The sequence below is a fragment of the Dendrobates tinctorius genome, unplaced genomic scaffold, assembly GCF_039654945.1.
Source record: "Dendrobates tinctorius isolate UK_male_01 unplaced genomic scaffold, ASM3965494v1 ptg000070l, whole genome shotgun sequence".
In the NCBI taxonomy this organism is placed as follows: Eukaryota; Metazoa; Chordata; class Amphibia; order Anura; family Dendrobatidae; genus Dendrobates; species Dendrobates tinctorius.
Genome location: NW_027361738.1, coordinates 73,037,151 through 73,055,520, shown reverse-complemented (window position 1 = coordinate 73,055,520; position 18,370 = coordinate 73,037,151). Strand labels below are relative to the sequence as shown.

The 18,370-nt window shown below is 43.7% G+C and overlaps 1 protein-coding gene across 1 annotated transcript in view; it reads right to left on the bottom strand.

Moving 5' to 3' along the window:
• Positions 1–8,839: 8,839 nt before the first annotated feature.
• Positions 8,840–18,370, bottom strand: part of C1QL3 (complement C1q like 3) — a 67,487-nt gene continuing 57,956 nt past the window's right edge. Inside the window, exon 2 of the mRNA XM_073581885.1 lies at positions 8,840–9,651. Within this exon, the coding sequence (XP_073437986.1) occupies positions 9,472–9,651 (180 nt within the window). The 3' untranslated portion in view covers positions 8,840–9,471. The remainder of the gene's footprint in view (positions 9,652–18,370) is intronic.

Sequence of the window (18,370 nt, the reverse complement as noted above, 5' to 3'; positions counted from 1 at the left end):
TTAAGTGCCTTTTTTTTCTATGTATTTCCCCCTGCGAGGGGATCCTTGTACTTTAATATGAATGTATCTCATGTTAAATGATGCTTTCATTTCAATAAAACTGTTGAAACTAGGTATCCATGACCTTGGAGGTTGACTATGAGCAGAGCTACCTCAACACAGGAGATTGCAGAAGTGCAGGGAAAGATGCAAGAGCAACATGAAAAGGGCGCTGAAATGGTCAATTCCTTGAAATAAGACCTAGTGCTCATCAGTCGGCAATGCTGTGTCTCGCTGCTGTCTGTGGGGGGCTTCTGAAATAGCACTTGGTCCAATGGGAATTTAAAAAACGGCAAGTTGTAAATTAAATCCTATTTATAGTCACGGCGACAACAATTATCAATTATTTAATCATCTTAATCTTAAAACTTATCTAGCACATGATTTGTCTCATATTTATTAAGACTTAGGGAGAGTAAGAGACCAAATTATTCAGGGCAGAGGCGTAGCTAGGGGTTCAGCTCAGAGAAGGGAGGACATCTGAGTGACCCCTAACCAGGTAACCCCGATTACAACTACGGTGGTGCAAGGGGAAAATCAGCAGATGGCCGCGCTGTTACTTAAAATCTCTATACAAAGATATTACCACCATATACGGTAGTTGTAGATATCGGTCCTGCAGAAAGAGATTACAGCGCAATTAAAGGTGGTGACTCACAGTCGACGATCTTATGGAGTCTTTTTCATCTGGCCCAGACCGACATGACAACTTCTCCAGCCAGAACTTGTCTACAGAGAATACAACAAAGACACATCTGACTTCTCACATTTCCAGCCCCGTCCCCATCTATTCCCAACCTGCACAAACTCCTCATCCTGATACCCCAATACTGAGCCGCTGCTGCCGTATGTGTCCCTATTACTGATCGTCTTAGTGCCCCACATAATAATACCTACCACTGTGCCCCTTACCTGTTAAAAATCGCTCCTTTGTGCCTTTTAGATGGTAAAATTGTGCCCTAGAAAGTATTAATGCTCTGTGCAAGTGCCCTAGAGTACAGTGCCCACATTTTGCCCCTAGAAAGTAAGAATGACTCAAGATGAGTCACAACACCCCTTGTGCCCTATAACAATTATGCTTCTTAAGTGCCCACTTAACATTTAATAATCTCCCAAGTCCCCCATATATAGTTCCCCTCCGCACAGCATGATGCCCCCCACAGCTCCCACATACACAGCATGATGGGCCCGACAGTAGCCTTCTCCAACTGTATGACAGCACCAAGTAGCTCCACCCACTGCATGATGGCCCCCAGTAGTCCACCCCACTATATGATGGGCCCCTGTAGTCCCCCTCACTGTATAATTGCCCCCTGTAGTCTCCCCATAGTGACCCCCGTAGTCCCTCAACACTGTATGCTTGGTCCCAGTAGTACTCCACACTGAATGCTTGTCTCCTAGTAGTCGCCCCACACTGTATATCACCCAGTAGTCCACCTAAACTGTATGCATATCCCCAAGTTGCCCCCCCACTGTATGCTGTGCCCGCAGTAGCTTCCCTGATATTGTATGCATGGCCTCCAATAGACCCCCCCATATTGTATGCATAGCCCCACAGTAGCCCCCTCACACTGTACGCATGGCTCCACAGTAGCCGGCTCACACTGTATGCATGGCCCCAGTAGCTCCTCACACTGTATGCATGGCCCCACAGTAGCCCCCTCACACTGGTATGCATGTCCCCACAGTAGCCCCCTCACACTGTACGCATGGCCCCAGTAGCTCCTCACACTGTACGCATGGCCGCACAGTAGCCCTCTCACACGGTATGCATGGCCCCACATTAGCCGACTCACACTGTATGCATGGCCCCACAGTAGCCCCCTCACACTGTATGCATGGCCCCACAGTAGCCCCCTCACACTGGTATGCATGTCCCCACAGTAGCCCCCTCACACTGTGTGCATGGCCACACAGTAGCCCTCTCACACGGTATGCATGGCCCCACATTAGCTGACTCACACTGTATGCATAGCCCCACAGTAGCCACCTCACACTGTATGCATGGCCCCACAGTAGCCGACTCACACTGTATCCATGGCCCCACAGTAGCCCCCTCACTCTGTATGCATGGCCCCACAGTAGCCCCCTCACACTGTATGCATGGCCCCAGTAGCCGACTCACACTGTATGCATGGCCCGAGTAACCCCCTCACACGGTATGCATGGCCCCACATTAGCCGACTCACACTGTATGCATGGCCCCACAGTAGCCCCCTCACACTGTATGCATGGCCCCAGTAGCTCCTCACACTGTACGCATGGCCACACAGTAGCCCCCTCACACTGTACGCATGGCCCCAGTAGCCGACTCACACTGTATGCATGGCCTGAGTAGCCCCCTCACACTGTATGCATGGCCCCAGAGTAGCCCCCTCACACTGTATGCATAGCCCCACAGTAGCCCCCTCACACGGTATGCATGGCCCCACAGTAGCCCCCTCACACTGTATGCATGGCCCCACTGTAGCCCCCTCACACTGTATGCATGACCCCAGTAGCCCCCTCACACGATATGCATGCCCCCAAAAGCCCCCTCACACGGTATGCATGGCCACACAGTAGCCCCCTCACACGGTATGCATGGCCCCAGTAGCCCCCTCACACGGTATGCATGGCCCCACAGTAGCCCCCTCACACGGTATGCATGGCCCCACAGTAGCCCCCTCACACGGTATGCATGGCCCCAGTAGCCCCCTCACACGGTATGCATGGCCCCACAGTAGCCCCCTCACTCTGTATGCATGGCCCCACAGTAGCCCCCTCACACTGTATGCATGGCCCCAGTAGCCGACTCACACTGTATGCATGGCCCGAGTAGCCCCCTCACACTGTATGCATGGCCCCAGAGTAGCCCCCTCACACTGTATGCATGGCCCCACAGTAGACCCCTCACACGGTATGCATGGCCCCACAGTAGCCCCCTCACACTGTATGCATGGCCCCACAGTAGCCCCCTCACACTGTATGCATGACCCCAGTAGCCCCCTCACACGGTATGCATGCCCCCAAAAGCCCCCTCAAACGGTATGCATTGCCACACAGTAGCCCCCTCACACTGTATGCATGGCCCCAGTAGCCGACTCACACTGTATGCATGGCCCGAGTAGCCCCCTCACACTGTATGCATGGCCCCAGAGTAGCCCCCTCACACTGTATGCATGGCCCCACAGTAGCCCCCTCACACGGTATGCATGGCCCCACAGTAGCCCCCTCACACGGTATGCATGGCCCCACAGTAGCCCCCTCACACTGTATGCATGGCCCCACAGTAGCCCCCTCACACTGTATGCGTGGCCCCCAGCAGCCCCCCACAAGCACTATTAAAATAAAATAAAAACCTCTTATATTCCCCTAACCATGGATCCTGAGTAGGGATAAGCGAAGAGCTTTGGATAAGTCCTTATCCGAATACCTATAACGCTTACCGAACAAGCTGCATCGGGAACCGGGATACCTGGAGCGCTCCCGATAATCAGCTGTTCGGCGCTGCAGTTGCAGGTGTTGCTGCTGTGTGACAGTCACAACACATGCATGGAGCGCCTGTTTGTTATGACAGTCACACAGCTGTGACATGTTCAGCTGCAGCGCCGAACAGCTGATTATCGGGAGCGCTCCAGGTATCCGGGTTCCCGATGCAGCTTGTTATTACCTGTTTTTTTCACCAAACCAAGAAGTGCACTGTCAAACTCTTCACTAGCCCATCGTTATTTCTATTCATTTCTTGCACTACACCACTAAAATGATAACCAGCAATGCCAGGCCGCCCGGGTGGTTAATATTAATATCTTCACTTCCCTATTCACCCTCCAGATAATACCAGAACTATTAATATTCTTCTTTAAACCACTTCCATTACTATACATTTACAGTGGAACCTGCAAACCACAAAAGAACATTATTTTATCATAAATAGAACATTTATCACCTAAGAACCTAGAGGTGCAATTTCTTTTCACCCAAAAACTTACATAGACCCCCAAAAACCTTTAGGACCTTTTATTTTATTTTATTTTTTTTTTAGAATACCATATTGATTTTTTTTGTTTGCACCTTTCTTTAAAGTCATTTTTTTATTTGTCTGCTTTTGTGTCTTTTTCGATTTTTTTTTACTTCACCATTGAGAGCGAGATTTTTGGTTTTACAGGTGTTTTTTGCCTGATTGATTTCAATTTCAGCAATTTTTTGCAGTAATGCACTCTGGTGCCCCTCTTGAGTGATTGTATGTATGACCGAAATTTTTAATTATTTTTCTTGCAAAAAAATACAATGTTTTACTTGATGCAAAATGGCAACAACAAACATTAAGGCAACAAAAAAAAGTTCTCTCCTAATTAAATGAAGTTGGGCTGATAGATTTACTATACATATTGAGCCCACCTTCAATATTGGAGGGGAGCAGTGCTAAAACCGAGCACTTCAGCTCCTTCATTCTTGCAATCGATGGGCATCTTAGCACCCAGACATCCATTAATCAAAACTTCTAAAAAGTCTCTATTCCATTTTAAAATGGTTGACTGGCCTGAAAATAGAGTGGCCCAACGGTCATGTGCTGTAGCCGGAGCAGCGGAGAGGTGACGTTGGATTGGTAATAGAAGTAATGCTGATTTTAGATATTTTCAAGCAGATCAAACCTTAAGGCCATTTTATTTTCAAACTAACAATTTGCAGTAATTACATTTTTGCTGCTGCTGGTCATCACTAGAGGGAGCTCAGGAGCACATGTATGCATTAAGTTCCTTGGCTCCCTCTAGTGGTGGCTACAAGGAGATAGTTTTATTTCACTCTATATATACACAGGTTCTGTATATAAAAAAACAGCTCTTCTTGCATAATGATATCATGCAATAATGCGTATTTTTAAGTTTTCCCTCTTTTCTCAAAGTTAACAATCATTTACAGCAGTTTCTTAGCCACATCTGGCTGCCATTTCGAAACTTTTCTCCCCCTACTTTGCACCTCTTAGCAGCAGATGCATCCTATCCACCCACCTGACATTTCGCCATTCAGAACCCTAGAAAAGCTGGATAGTATGGAGGCTCCTATTCCATCAGATATTTTATGTGCATCTGGAAAAGAATAACTAAAATGGATAAACAAATCTCGATAAAATGAATGGGCAAGATGCTGCGTACAAGGCAACCTACTTCTTGCCCTCATTAAAACATTGAAAATAATATTAGACTATCTCCTCTGTCGGCTCAGAAGAGTAATTTTCAGCTGCTCTTCTGTATCCGCATTATAACCTCGCAGCGTCTCCTTCCAGGACAGTGGGATATCGATCAAAGTTCTGTACAGACATGAAAAATTCACCAAAGCCTTTGTTTCTGAGGCTTCTTTTCCAGACCTTCCTTTACAGGGTTTCACTCAGTGCTATACAGTATTTTAGCAAAAATAAAGAAAAATCCAGAGTCGTCCGAGTTTGTCCTATATGTTGGATATCCGATACTGGATGACGTATAATAATGGACGCAATTACAGTGTCCAGAGAGTTATCACCCAGCAACAAAAAGTCGTTCCCACAGATCTTTGCTTTATTTCTTATGTACCTTATTGCATCTTATTTGTGAGAATGGTGGCCCTCCAAATAAAACAATTCAGTTTTTTCGTTAAGTGTTAGTTTTTATCCTTATTGCTAAGGGGGAGGCGTGGCTCACAGGATCCTCAGGGGCGTGACTTTAGGCTGCGCTGCATTATTATTACCCGGTGAGCCACACTTCCTTGGAAAAAGCAACAAAATGAGCCCTGAATGAAAAGACCCATATTTCTGGAACCGTATTTCAGGGCTGGAAAAAACAAAAGCTGAAATACTCAGGAGAGCTGCGAAAATAAAATTAGAACGAAAACTGGACACTTTCAACCTGGGGACAGGTCCTCTTTAATTCCTAAAATGGATGGCCTGAAACTAATATTGATTTTCATCCTTAATATCTATATTTATTTTAACAATAGTTTTCTAATATGGTTTAATTAAAAAGTCCCTACCCTTCCCTCTCTAATCTAACAGATTTATTTTATTATTTATTTTCCTGCTTCCGTTTTGAGGACGCCTTGTTCTAGAATTCCCAAGTGCATTCTTGGATACTCAAACAAGATGTCATCAGGTCTCAGGCGCTGTGGACATTATCACATCCCCTTCCCTCTTCCACCAGCGTCATCAGTGAAGTCTGTTGCCAGGGCTGGGCTAGTCCCTGCTCTACTAAGCATGCATTGGTTGTCAATTCCGATGTATGCTCAGTATCGCCTCTTCTTACTGTATGATATTCTTCTTAGTGCACAATGACAGTGCGCACCTTCGTCAGCTCTAAATAGAAGTGACGAGTCAGTAAGAAAGCACACTGTCAGTGTACATTGTTAGGAGAGAATATGCGGCAAGCATAGACCAGCCCCGCCCCTGAAACAGATGGCATTTTTAGGGTCAGGGCTAGTCTTTACTTGGTTCTATCCTTACAATGCTCACTGGCAGTGCATTCTCTTACCTTCTCGTCACTTTTCATCAGAGCCAGTCAAGGGAGTGCGCTGTCACTGTGCACTAAGAAGGAAGCTTGTACTGAGCTTGACAACTGATGCATGCTCAGCAGAGCAGGGGCTAGCCCAGCCACAGGAACAGATGTCACTGGTGATGCTTTGTTTCAGTGTGGGGACAGCGGCTTCGGCACTGACCGCCAGCCTCTGCCGCCATATGACATCTCGTTTGCATATCCCAGAAATAGGTAAAAAATAAATAAAATGATTAAAAAAATAAAACAGAGAGGGAAGGGTATGGACTTTTTAATCAAACCATATTTTTAAAATAAATAATGAGACAATTAGAATGAAAATCAATATTAATCTTGGACCACTCCTTTGAGTTGAGTCACTGGACTCAAGTGGTGGCTTACACATGTAGCAGCACTAAGCTGAACTTGCATGGCACGCTGCGCCAATATCTTAGCGCAATTCAGATTTCACTATAGTGGCCACATTGTGCAGCATAAATTGGAGCAAAAAAAAAACAATGATTTTGTGTCTTCTACAGTTTGGAAAAAAAATATTTATTCAGCCACCAATTGTGCAAGTTCTCCCAATTAAAAAGATGAGAGCGGCCTGTAATTGACATCATAGACCACAACTATGAGAGTCAAAATGAGAAAACAAATCCCGAATATCACCTTGTCTGATTTGGATAGATTTATTTAGCAAATTATGGTGGAAAATAAGTATTTGATCATTAACAAAAGTTCATCTCTATATTTTGTTATATATCCTTTATTGGCAATGACAGAGGTCAAATGTTTTCTGTAAGTCTTCACAAGGTTGGAACACACTGTTGGTGGTATGTTGGCCCATTCCTCCATGCAGATCTCTTCTAGAGCAGTGATGTTTTGGGCCTGTCGCTGGCCAACACGGACTTTCAAATCTCTCCAAACGTTTTCTATGGGGTTGAGATCTGGAGACTGGCTAGGCCACTCCAGGACCGTCATATGCTTCTTACCAAGCCACTCCTTCATTGCCCTGGCGGTGTGCTTGGGATTATTATCATGCTGAAAGACCTAACCATGTTTCATCTTCAATGCCCTTACAGATGGAGGGAGGTTTGCACTCAAAATCTCACGATACATGGCCCCATTCATTCTTTCATGTACATGGATCAGTCATCCTGGTCCCTTTGCAGAGAAACAGCCCCTAAGCATGATGTTGCCACCCACATTCTTCACTGTAGGTATGGTGTTCTTTGGATGCAACTCAGCATTCTGTCTCCTTCAAGCACGACAAGTTCTGTTTCTACCAAACAGTTCTACTTTGGTTTCATCAGACCATATCACATTCTCCCAATACTCTTCTGAATAATCCAAATGCTCTCTAGCAAACTTCAGACGTGCCCGGACATGTACTGGGTTAAGCAGGGGGACATGTCTGACACTGCAGGACCTAATCCCTGGCGGCGTAGTGTGTTACTGATGGTAGCCTTTGTTACGGTGGTCCCAGCTCTATGCAGGTCATTCACTAGGTCCCCCCGTGTGGCTCTGAGATTTTTGCTCACTGTTCTTGTGATCATTTTGACCCCACAGGGTGAGATATTGCAGGGAGCCCCAGATCGAGGAAGATTATCAGTGGTCCAGTATGTCTTCCATTTTCTTATTATTGCTCCCACAGTTGATTTCATCCCACCAAGCTGCTTGCCTATTGCAGATTCAGTCTTCCCAGCCTGGTGCAGGGCTACAATTTTGTTTCTGGTGTCCTTCAACAGCTCTTTGGTCTTCACCATAGTGGAGTTTGGAGTGTGACTGCTTGAGGTTGTGGACAGGTGTGTTTTATACTGATAACAAGTTCAAACAGGTGCCATTACTACAAGTAATGAGTGGAGGACAGAGGAGCCTCTTAAAGAAGAAGTTACAGGTCTGTGAGAGCCAGAAATCTTGCTTTTTTTTAGGTGACCAAATACTTATTTTCCACCATAATTTGCTAAATAAATCTTGCCAAATCAGACAAGGTGATTTTCTGGATTTGTTTTCTCATTTTGACTCTCATACTTGTGGTCTACCTATGATGTCAATTACTGGCCTTTCTCATATTTTTAAGTGGGAGAACTTGCACAATTGGTGGCTGACTAAATACTTTTTTTCCCCACTGTACATCTGTAGGATGGTCCCCTTGGGGGTCTCATAGCAGTAAAGATACGTGATAAATGATGGAAGGAGCTATTATAAATTTTGCATTATGGCCCAGCAACTTCAATTACCACCCACTGGCCTCCAGGACATTTATCACATAAGTTATTACTATATGCATTGGCTATAGAATAAAACAAGGCACTTCCTGTGTATTAAATATAAACTTTATATGAACGGGTGTAGACGCTTCTCATTTTTTTCAATATATGCATTTAAAATGTGATTAACAGAATATATAGGAGCTTCACAGTTTTATCATCTTTCCTCCCGTCGGTCTCTCTCCGGCTCTTCCGCCTTTTTCCCCCCATACTTGGCCCTCTCGTAAGTAAACGAAGACGACCCACTGCTCGCCATAGCACTAATGAAGTCCAAGCGTAACACCGGCAGGCAACTCACAAAGTCCAAGGCGGACACATGGGTATAACAGCAAGGATATAGGATACTGATACCATATATTTAGGGATGTTTTTTATCTTTTTTTTTGTATATAAAATTGGCATTGTATAGGATTTCATTCACACAGGCACAGACAGGGAATTTCGGCTTTGGTGGTAAGGGGTGTCACATCTGTGTAACTTGTACGACATATATGTATATATGTATAATGTATAGGTTGTTAAGGTGTACAGAGGTTAATTAGGTAGCGGTGGATCTCCATACTGTATAGGGTCCATAGGAAGAAGTGTCTTTCCAGCACTTTAGAGTCCATAGCCCAAAGAATCTGTCACGACGAGGCTCCATATGGGAAGCTACGAGTCTCTCCATCGGCGCGGTATCCTCAGTCAGCGTAGATGATAAATCCCGAGAATGTGCTGTATTTGTTATTGTTACCGCCATGGGCTTTACCACCATCCAGTTTTATATATACTTCATCGCCAGGCTCTAGGTGTAGGACCACACTGTTACTGGCATAGTCATAGTTCTGGTCAGCATCCTGTGCGATGGCGCTAGCCCGGACCTGCGTGAGAGAAGGACAAGAATGAATCTTGCAGCACATGTACAGAAATCCAATGCAACATCAGCGTTTATCGGTATAGAATGACATGGATGCCGTGTTTTCAGTTTTTGCACAATAAAAAATACTAAAATAGTAACTGAACTTTTTATTATTTATTTTTAAATCATTTTGTCCAACTTTGCAAATCACTTTATTGGAGGATTTGTTTTCTGTCCTGTAAAAAAAAAAAAAAAAAAAAAAATTGCATGTAAGCAGTTTCCAAACCCCGGCTTTTCCCCAGTCTATTTCCCTGCCTTCAGCTGTACTGATATCATGACATGCTCAATAGGAGTACAGATCTTGGCAGTGATGGATCAGTACCTGTCTTCTCCTCTGAGCGTTGGGCTCATCAGAACAATCTCCAGCGGCAGCTTATCCCCGGAGTTAGTGAGACACCGGTGCTGAGCTGACCCATCACTGCCATGATCTGTACTCCAAATCAGTACACCCAGTTAGTGGGTGGTGTGAGCATTGTCTGATCGACGTGTTCACATTTGTGCATGTCACATGTGTGTTTTTAATCTGTTTTTTTTCCTAGCTTAGCATGGTTTGGGAGACCCCACCCCTCTCTTGTGTGACGTGCACATAAGAGCTGTCTCAGACCACAAGCCCATACTAGGGAGCGGCCTGTTTGAATCCTGTTCATATTAGACATTGTTCACATGTTCAGGTTTTTAATACATTAGATAGGGACTGCTTCAATAGGGGTTACCTTGACGTGGTGGAGCAGCTTGGTGTACATTTTTTGGCGCAAAAAAACGTATCGACTAAATACCCTGTATTTGTTATCCAGCACTTGCTGATTACTGCCATTTTTTATTGCAGAGTATTTTTGCAACTTTGTCATTCTGTGTTTTCTTGTTGTATCTCAGTTAGTGGGTGGTGTGAGCATTGTCTGATCGACGTGTTCACATTTGTGCATGTCACATGTGTGTTTTTAATACTGATATCAATGTAGATAAAGGCGGGAAAATTGTATTTATTTTTTTATCGGCCTTCTTTGGCTCGTTCTTGAGTCATGGTGACTTGTCTAAGCCTAGATAGGGCTACCAGGGTCTTCTCCACCATTTTCTTCATTGTATGAAGCCATTGGTTGCTGGTCTTCCTCTTCGCCTTGTTCCTTCTATTTTTCCGACCATGATGCCCTTCTCTGGTGATTGCTCTCTTAGCATGCTGTGTCCAAAGTTGGTTATCTTTGCTTCGAGTGACATGTCTTGCTTGACTTGTTCCAAAATTGATTTGTTTGTTCTTCGTCCCATCCATGGTATTGATAACATCCTTCTCCAGCATCACTTTTTGAAGGCATAGATTCTTCTTCTTTCATGTTTCTTTATCATCCTGGATTCGCATTGACATAGCTTAAAGGCAAGGCCAATAGACTGGGGATACGCCGGGGTTTTGGAAGCAATTTTTTGTAGGAATAAAGACAAATCCTCTGATTAAGTGATTTGAAAAGTTTCCTAACTTTCCATACAGAACAAAATGTCTAAAGCAAATAAAAAAATAAAAGTTTAGTTACTTATTAAAGAGGTTTTCCAGCACCACAGATTCTGCATCTGGAGGTGAGCAGAACTGGGGATGTCTTCCTGGTTGGCAAGTATCATGCGCCTCTCCTATACAGCAGGACCAATGCATGATACTTGCCGATCACACACACAACGTGACATTACTAGTCTAGGTCGTCTACCAAAGGCTGTGGAGCGAGAATATTCCTTTTAAAAGGGAAAGACATTAATTGCACATACACTGCCTGCCTTTGGGTGCTGGCAAAGAGCCCATCACAGTCCCCCCAAGTCCTGACCACCTGGAATTTCCTGCACCCCGATCCCACCATTGTTACTTGTCCACCATACAGCATGCCAAAAGCTGGAGGGGGGATAAATAGAAGGGTCTGCACAGGACATTATTCAGCCTGAGGGTGACTCTGACTATATTTAGAGGCGCTATCCAAAAATATCCTTGATAGTATAAGAAGTAAATGTATTATCAGTGGGAGACCCAAAGTCCTGTGCACATCCATGACGACCTGACTCCATTCACTTCTATGGGTTTATGGGAATGGTAGTGCGCATGTGTTACTGGAGTGAATGCAGTGGAATTCAGCATGAGCACCACAGCTCCATTTTTGTGGGTGACAGAGGATACCAGTGGGTCCGTGGAAAGAAGATACGGTAAGTGTTAATTTTGGGATAAAGTCTTTATAACTTAAAATCCTTGAATAAAAAAAAAGCTAAATTTATAGAGACCAAGTGGGGAAAAAAGTACAAATGTTAAAAAGAATAAATATTTGACAAACATATATTCAGTATTTATGAGAACTGATACGAAAAAAATAATGGAAAAAAGTGATGGAGGAAAGCAAAAAGAAAACAATTTTTGGAATTATATTCAATTTCAGTAACTATAAATTACTTTATTAACGTTAGAGCTAAACAATCAGAACTGTAAATACTTTATTTGCTTTATTTCTGGTGATTTAATAGAAACCAACATATTCTGTCGCCGGGGACAGAAGTTGTCATTGGTCACTGTTCTTACTAGCCGTAAGAATCATCATCAAGATCACGGAATCATCATGTTACCAGCATCAATATTAGGAGCACGACCCCTGATGGGCTGACATACTCTTAGTTATTATTAAAAGTTAGTTGTAACTTTTATGGTTTAAAGTTTTGCTTGTTTTTTACATTTTTCATATCACTATTTTTATTAAAAAAAATCTGAAATCTTAAAAATTTCACCAAGGCCACTAAGCTTAATACTAGACTCAAACTTCCTGTTCTGCAAAAAAAAAACTTTTCAGCAGTCTCGTTATCATTAAAGACAGGATGACAATGACTGATAAATGACTGATAAAAAGTAGACAATATAAAATCCAACATTCACAACTGGTGATGTCACAGCTCACCACCTCCTCCTCCTGTACAATGACTGCTAACACCTGTATATACAGTAGATAACATGGGATCCACCATTTTCAAAAGGTGATATCACAGCTCACCTCCTCCTCCTGTACAATGACTGCTAACACCTGTATATACAGTAGATAACATGAGATCCACCATTCCCAATAGATGATGTCACAGCTCACCTTCTCTCCTTCCCTTCATAATGACCTTTGCATTGATGAGAGCATGCCCAGATAATAATTCTATGCAAATATATAGAGTATCAGTCAGTATAATGCTGCTAATATCCATGTGACCAACAGGAAGTACAGTAAGCAGCTCCGTGTGTGTAAAGTATATGAGTCTGTGTGTTGAAATCAGAGAAGGAACTACACAACAAAAAAGTGCACATCCAAATATATACAGTATATTGTTATATTTTATTGTAAGCACGAAACAAACAAATCATGGATGAAAGCAATTAATAAGAGGCGTAGAAAGCTTAGAAATAGGGTACAATAACCCAAATAGACACCAATACCAGCAACAATATACAGGTGCTTCTCACATAATTAGAATATCATCAAAAAGTGAATTTATTTCAGTTCTTCAATATAAAAAGTGAAACTCCTATATTCTATAGAGTCATTCACACAGAGTGATCTATTTCACGTGTTTATTTCTGTTAATGTTGATGATTATGACTTACAGCCAATGAAAACCCAAAAGTCATTATCTCAGGAAATTAGAATACTTTATAACACTGATTGTGGAAACTTCACACTAGACTTTGGAAATCAAGGTCCCAGAGTCTGGGATTTTTTGATGATATTCTAATTGTGTGAGAAGCACCTGTATAAATATCGATGGACAAATGATCACAGCAAATAACAGTCACATTATCCACAGAAAGCAGAATGATTGTGCCGTCCTGGAAACTACACCACTAAGCAAATACCATGAAATATGAAGTACAAAGTGCAACTTTTTTTTCCCCACAATTAGTTGCACTCTCTATTGTATAGACTGTGCCCAAAATTGTTGATAGTACTGCAAGCCTAAGGCTGGTTTCACATTAGCGTTTTTTTAGCGCAGCGCATCCTGCGCGTCCATTCGCATGAGCCATGCACCACTATGTTTAACATGGCGGGCGCATGGTCTAGCGTTGGCATGCATTCGTATGCGTTTTCATGCGCATGCGTTTTTTGTAGTGTGCGCCTAGGCGCGCCCGACACAACCTGTTGCATTTTTGGTCCGCCCAACCTGTGTCAAAAAAACGCATGTGCACGAAATGCGCCAAAATAACACATTCCAGTCTATGGGACATGCGCACGCCTGCGTTTAAAATCGCATGCGTTTTAAGAGTTAACATGGCTAGAAACTGGTTAAAGCGCATGCGCCAAAAAAGCAAAGGCATGCAAAACGCATGATGCGTTTTTTGCTTGCGTTTCTATTGCGCACGAAGCGCAGCGCTAAAAAACGCTAATGTGAAAGTAGCCTTAGGCTGGTTTCACATTTGCGTTATAACAACGCTGCGCATTGCGTTGGTAAGCCCCGCCCCGATCCGGCTCCCTGCCCGCCCCATCCGGGATCACCGCCTACTTTCGCTTTTGCACGCATGCGATCGGCGCACCCTATCTTTAGCATAGGGTGCGCAGATCATGCGCTGCCAGTGTGAAAGTAGCGTGCTGCGCACTTTTGACGGTGCGCCGTGCGCGCCGAAATGCAGCATGTTGCATTTCGGCGCGCACAGCGCACCGTCAAAAGTGCGCAGCACGCTACTTTCACACTGGCAGCGCATGATCTGCGCACCCTAGGCTAAAGATAGGGTGCGCCAATCGCATGCGTGCAAAAGCGAAAGTAGGCGGTGATCCCGGATGGGGCGGGCAGGGAGCCGGATCGGGGCGGGGCTTACCAACGCAATGCGCAGCGTTGTTATAACGCAAATGTGAAACCAGCCTTAGTGTGTGTGTTTATGTGTTTAAGTTTGTTTGTGTCTTTAGGTGTATAGGTATGTGTAAGTGTGTGTGTAAGTGTAGGTGTGTATGTATAAGTGTGTGTAGATGTGTGTGGGTATCCGTGTCTGTGGTGTGGTGGGGGGAGATGACTAATGGTGCGCTTTGCTTTACCTGCGGTGTGATATTCTCCCTGTAGACTATGTCCCCTATAAGTCTTCTTGGCGTGAGTGTGAAATCAGCCATTTTATAGTATTTACGCCAATATCACTGTTGTGTCAGAATAGTAAAGGGCTTGATGGCCAGAGTTCTGGTGCTTCGGGGCAGAGAAGACGTTTATGGCTGAATCTCCTGTGGTCTAGCCTAGTAAATGTTTTAATATCAGCAACATCCCTGGTGGTCAAGGGAAGCTAACATAAAAGTCACTATATGAAATGTTTTACTCCCAAAAAAAAAGAGCAAATACTGATGAATTGATGGTTCCTAAGTTCTCTTTGTGTGATCGCTCACAGGTGAGAGCGGAGGATCAGACGTCCCCTGTGTGGGGTAGTGGTGGGGGATATACTGTGCCGGCCATTCAGCTTTAAGGGATCACTGTCTATAGCAGCTAAAACGGCAAGTATATCGCAGCTGAAAAAGACTTGGGTGTACGGGTGGATGGTAAAATCTACTTTAGTGACCAGTGTCAGGCAGCAGCTGCCAAGGCAAATAAAATAATGGGATGTATAAAAAGAGGCATAGATGCTCATGGAAGAACATAGCTTTCCTCTATACAAGTCACTAGTGCGGCCACACTTGGAATACTGGTACAATATTGGTCTCCAGTGTATAAGAAGGACAGAGCGGGCGCAGAGAAGAGCGACTAAGGTTATTAAGGAACGGGTGAACTGCAGAGGACAGGTTATCAAACTTGAGGTTATCCAGTTTGGAAAAACAAAGACTTAGCGACGATCTTATTACAATGTACAAATTTATGATGGGACAGTACAGAAATCTGTATAACGATCACTTTAGACCTAGGGATGAGGCGATGACAAGGGGGCATCCTCTCCATCTAGACGAAAGGCTGACAGATTCTTTATAATATAAGCAGTGAGACTTGATTATTTACTGTGCAAGCAATGTATTTTCTATGTATTTTTTTACTGTAAAAGATGTGATATTATAGATTCTTTACTATAAAAATAGTGAAACTATGAATTCTTTACTGTTGAAGCAGTGGAACTATGGATTCTTTACTGTACAAGCTGTGGAACTATTGATTCTTTACTGTACAGGCATTGAGACTATGGATTTTTTACTGTACAGGCATTGAGACCATGGATTCTTTACTGTACGAGCAGTGGAACTATGGATTCTTTACTGAGATTATGGATTCTTTACTGTAAGAGCAGTTAAAATATGAATTATTTACTGTATAAGCATTGGAACTATGGATTCTTTACTGTAGAAGCCATGGAACTATGGATTCATTATTATACAAGGAGTGAGAGTATGGATTCTTTGCTGTAAGAGCAGTGAAATTATGAATTCTTCACTGTATGAGCAGTGATGCTAATTATTCTTTACGAGTAGTGAGACTATGAAACTCTCTGCCGTATGTTGAGACGCTGATCCAAGGAACCAGTCTGATTACCTTGTGGAGTCAAGAAGGAAATTTCCCCTAATATAAAGCTGTAAGCCTCTGCCCCATGGGGGATTTATCTTCCTCTGGATCAATGTGGAGGGTTTATAGGTTGAACCTGGTGGAATTGTTTCTCGTTTCAACCTTAAGACACTATATTGGTCGTCCGCCTCCTTCTTTAAAAACTAAGAAGCAACTTGGAACATCTTTGCTTTATCTATGATCATCGCTTGATACTTTGTTAAGGGGGAAAGAAACTGAAGAAAAGAGTCCGATGGGACCTTTGGAGAAATCCATCTATTCCTAAACAAGGCCAAATTCGGCCAAAGCGGCTGGAGCACATTACATTTACTATAGTAATTAGGTTTGCTGAACAAAAAAAGGGATTGAGAAAAAAATCCAAACAACGTGCCCCCCTTTAATACTAAACTTAGAAAGTCTGATAAAAGTATCTGGATTCTGAGGCATTTTCAAAAAATATCTCACGTTGTGCGCACACTTCAACTTTCCTGCCAGCGCGCAAGTCAAAGTAATAGGAGACGAGTTCAGAACACACTCGGCGAAGATGCATCGCTGTCTCTGGCTTTCATCCCTCTCCATGTATCTGGTGTTCCCACACTGCAGATGGAAGGCTGTGCCTGGAACTAGGTCACATATCAGACATGTGCCTTTCATTGCTTCTGTCCGATATCAACGGCTGTGATCAATATTAAAGGGAATTTACTGTAACACTGCAGGTGAGCTGCCATGGTGCGCCAAAGGTTTGTGCATGATCCATGGCTCCACATTGTACATCCGAGAATAAGAACAACTGTGCCTTCATTTATTACATCCTATGCCATTCGTAGGTACCATGGTTGTCCATGGCTAAATTATGCTACACTTGTGCCATCCCCGATGCCTCTCCTGATTAGTCAACTGAATGTGCCGCAATGCAAAATAATGGCGTCAAAGGGGCCAAAAATCAGAAAAGGCGCCAGGGATTTTGCAGGCAAGTTCGCAGGCCTCTAGTTTGATGGTGGCTGGACTAGGATGTCTGCAAATCATTTAGCTCAACCTTAGTACCATATAAAAGGACCATAGAGAGCACAAATACAGATGTCAATATAATAAATGAGGGGCTATCAATGTGTCCCTCGGCCCAATTCAAGCTATATTGGAGAGGAAGCAGGGCATGCACACTACCCATCTATTACAGTCAGGGGCGGACATACAGTATCATTGGTGCAACCGAACAGTGTCCCCCGAGTTAGGGGGTCACTGATACCTCCAAATCAGGGAACATTGGGCATTAAGATGAGATATTGGACTGCAAAGGGTGCATATACTGTTCTAGCACAGGGACCCTCTTCTGTCTCTGTCCGCCAGTGATTATTGTCTACGGAGTCAGACTGGGGTTCCTACAGCCCAACAGATGAGGTTATTTTGAGGCTCTATCCATACAAAACATGTACGCGTCCACTATTCATTACATCATAATTTAAAAAAAAAAATAAGAATAGGCTCAAGTGGACCCAAAATCTGCTCCAAACCATCTGCTAGACCTTTGTAACCCTATTGTTTTAGAGTTCTAATATTGTGTGAACCTGATCACAGAGCAAGAATCAAGTAATGGGCCGGCGGCCATCAAAATACAGCTTCCGGTCCAAGCACTTCGGTCCCCGGGAATCTATCCCGTGCCGGATAAAAGGTCATTGAGGGCCGTAAATGGCAATGGGTCTGAGGTTCCCCATCGATGATGTAGAAGGTTGGTCAGGCCAATCTGAGACGTGGTCCTATCTCTCCAGGGACCCAAGGGTCATGATCAACGTTGCCTCTGTTGCATATACGATTTTGTCAGACATCTAATTCAATAGTCAATATTCTTGACTCACAAGCCACTTTTTATTTAGTTTGTGCTGAAGGTGTCATGGAGTGGCCCTTGGTGTATTTTTGACCATTTTTGATGCCAATCTTTGCAAATATTGTGATGTCTGGAGTCAAGGGTTTACTTCCGGAAAAAGGTTTGTAGAGAGGAGGACTGGCTTTCCTTAAAGGGAATCTGTAACCAGGTGTTTGCCCCCTAATCTATGAGCATCATGATGTAGAGGTAGAGATCCTGATTCCAGTGATGTGTCACTTACTGGGCTGCCTGCTGTAACTTTGATAAAATCACAGTTTTATTAGCAGGAGATTATCACCAGTAAACCTGCTGCTGTGTGGTCTCATGAGAT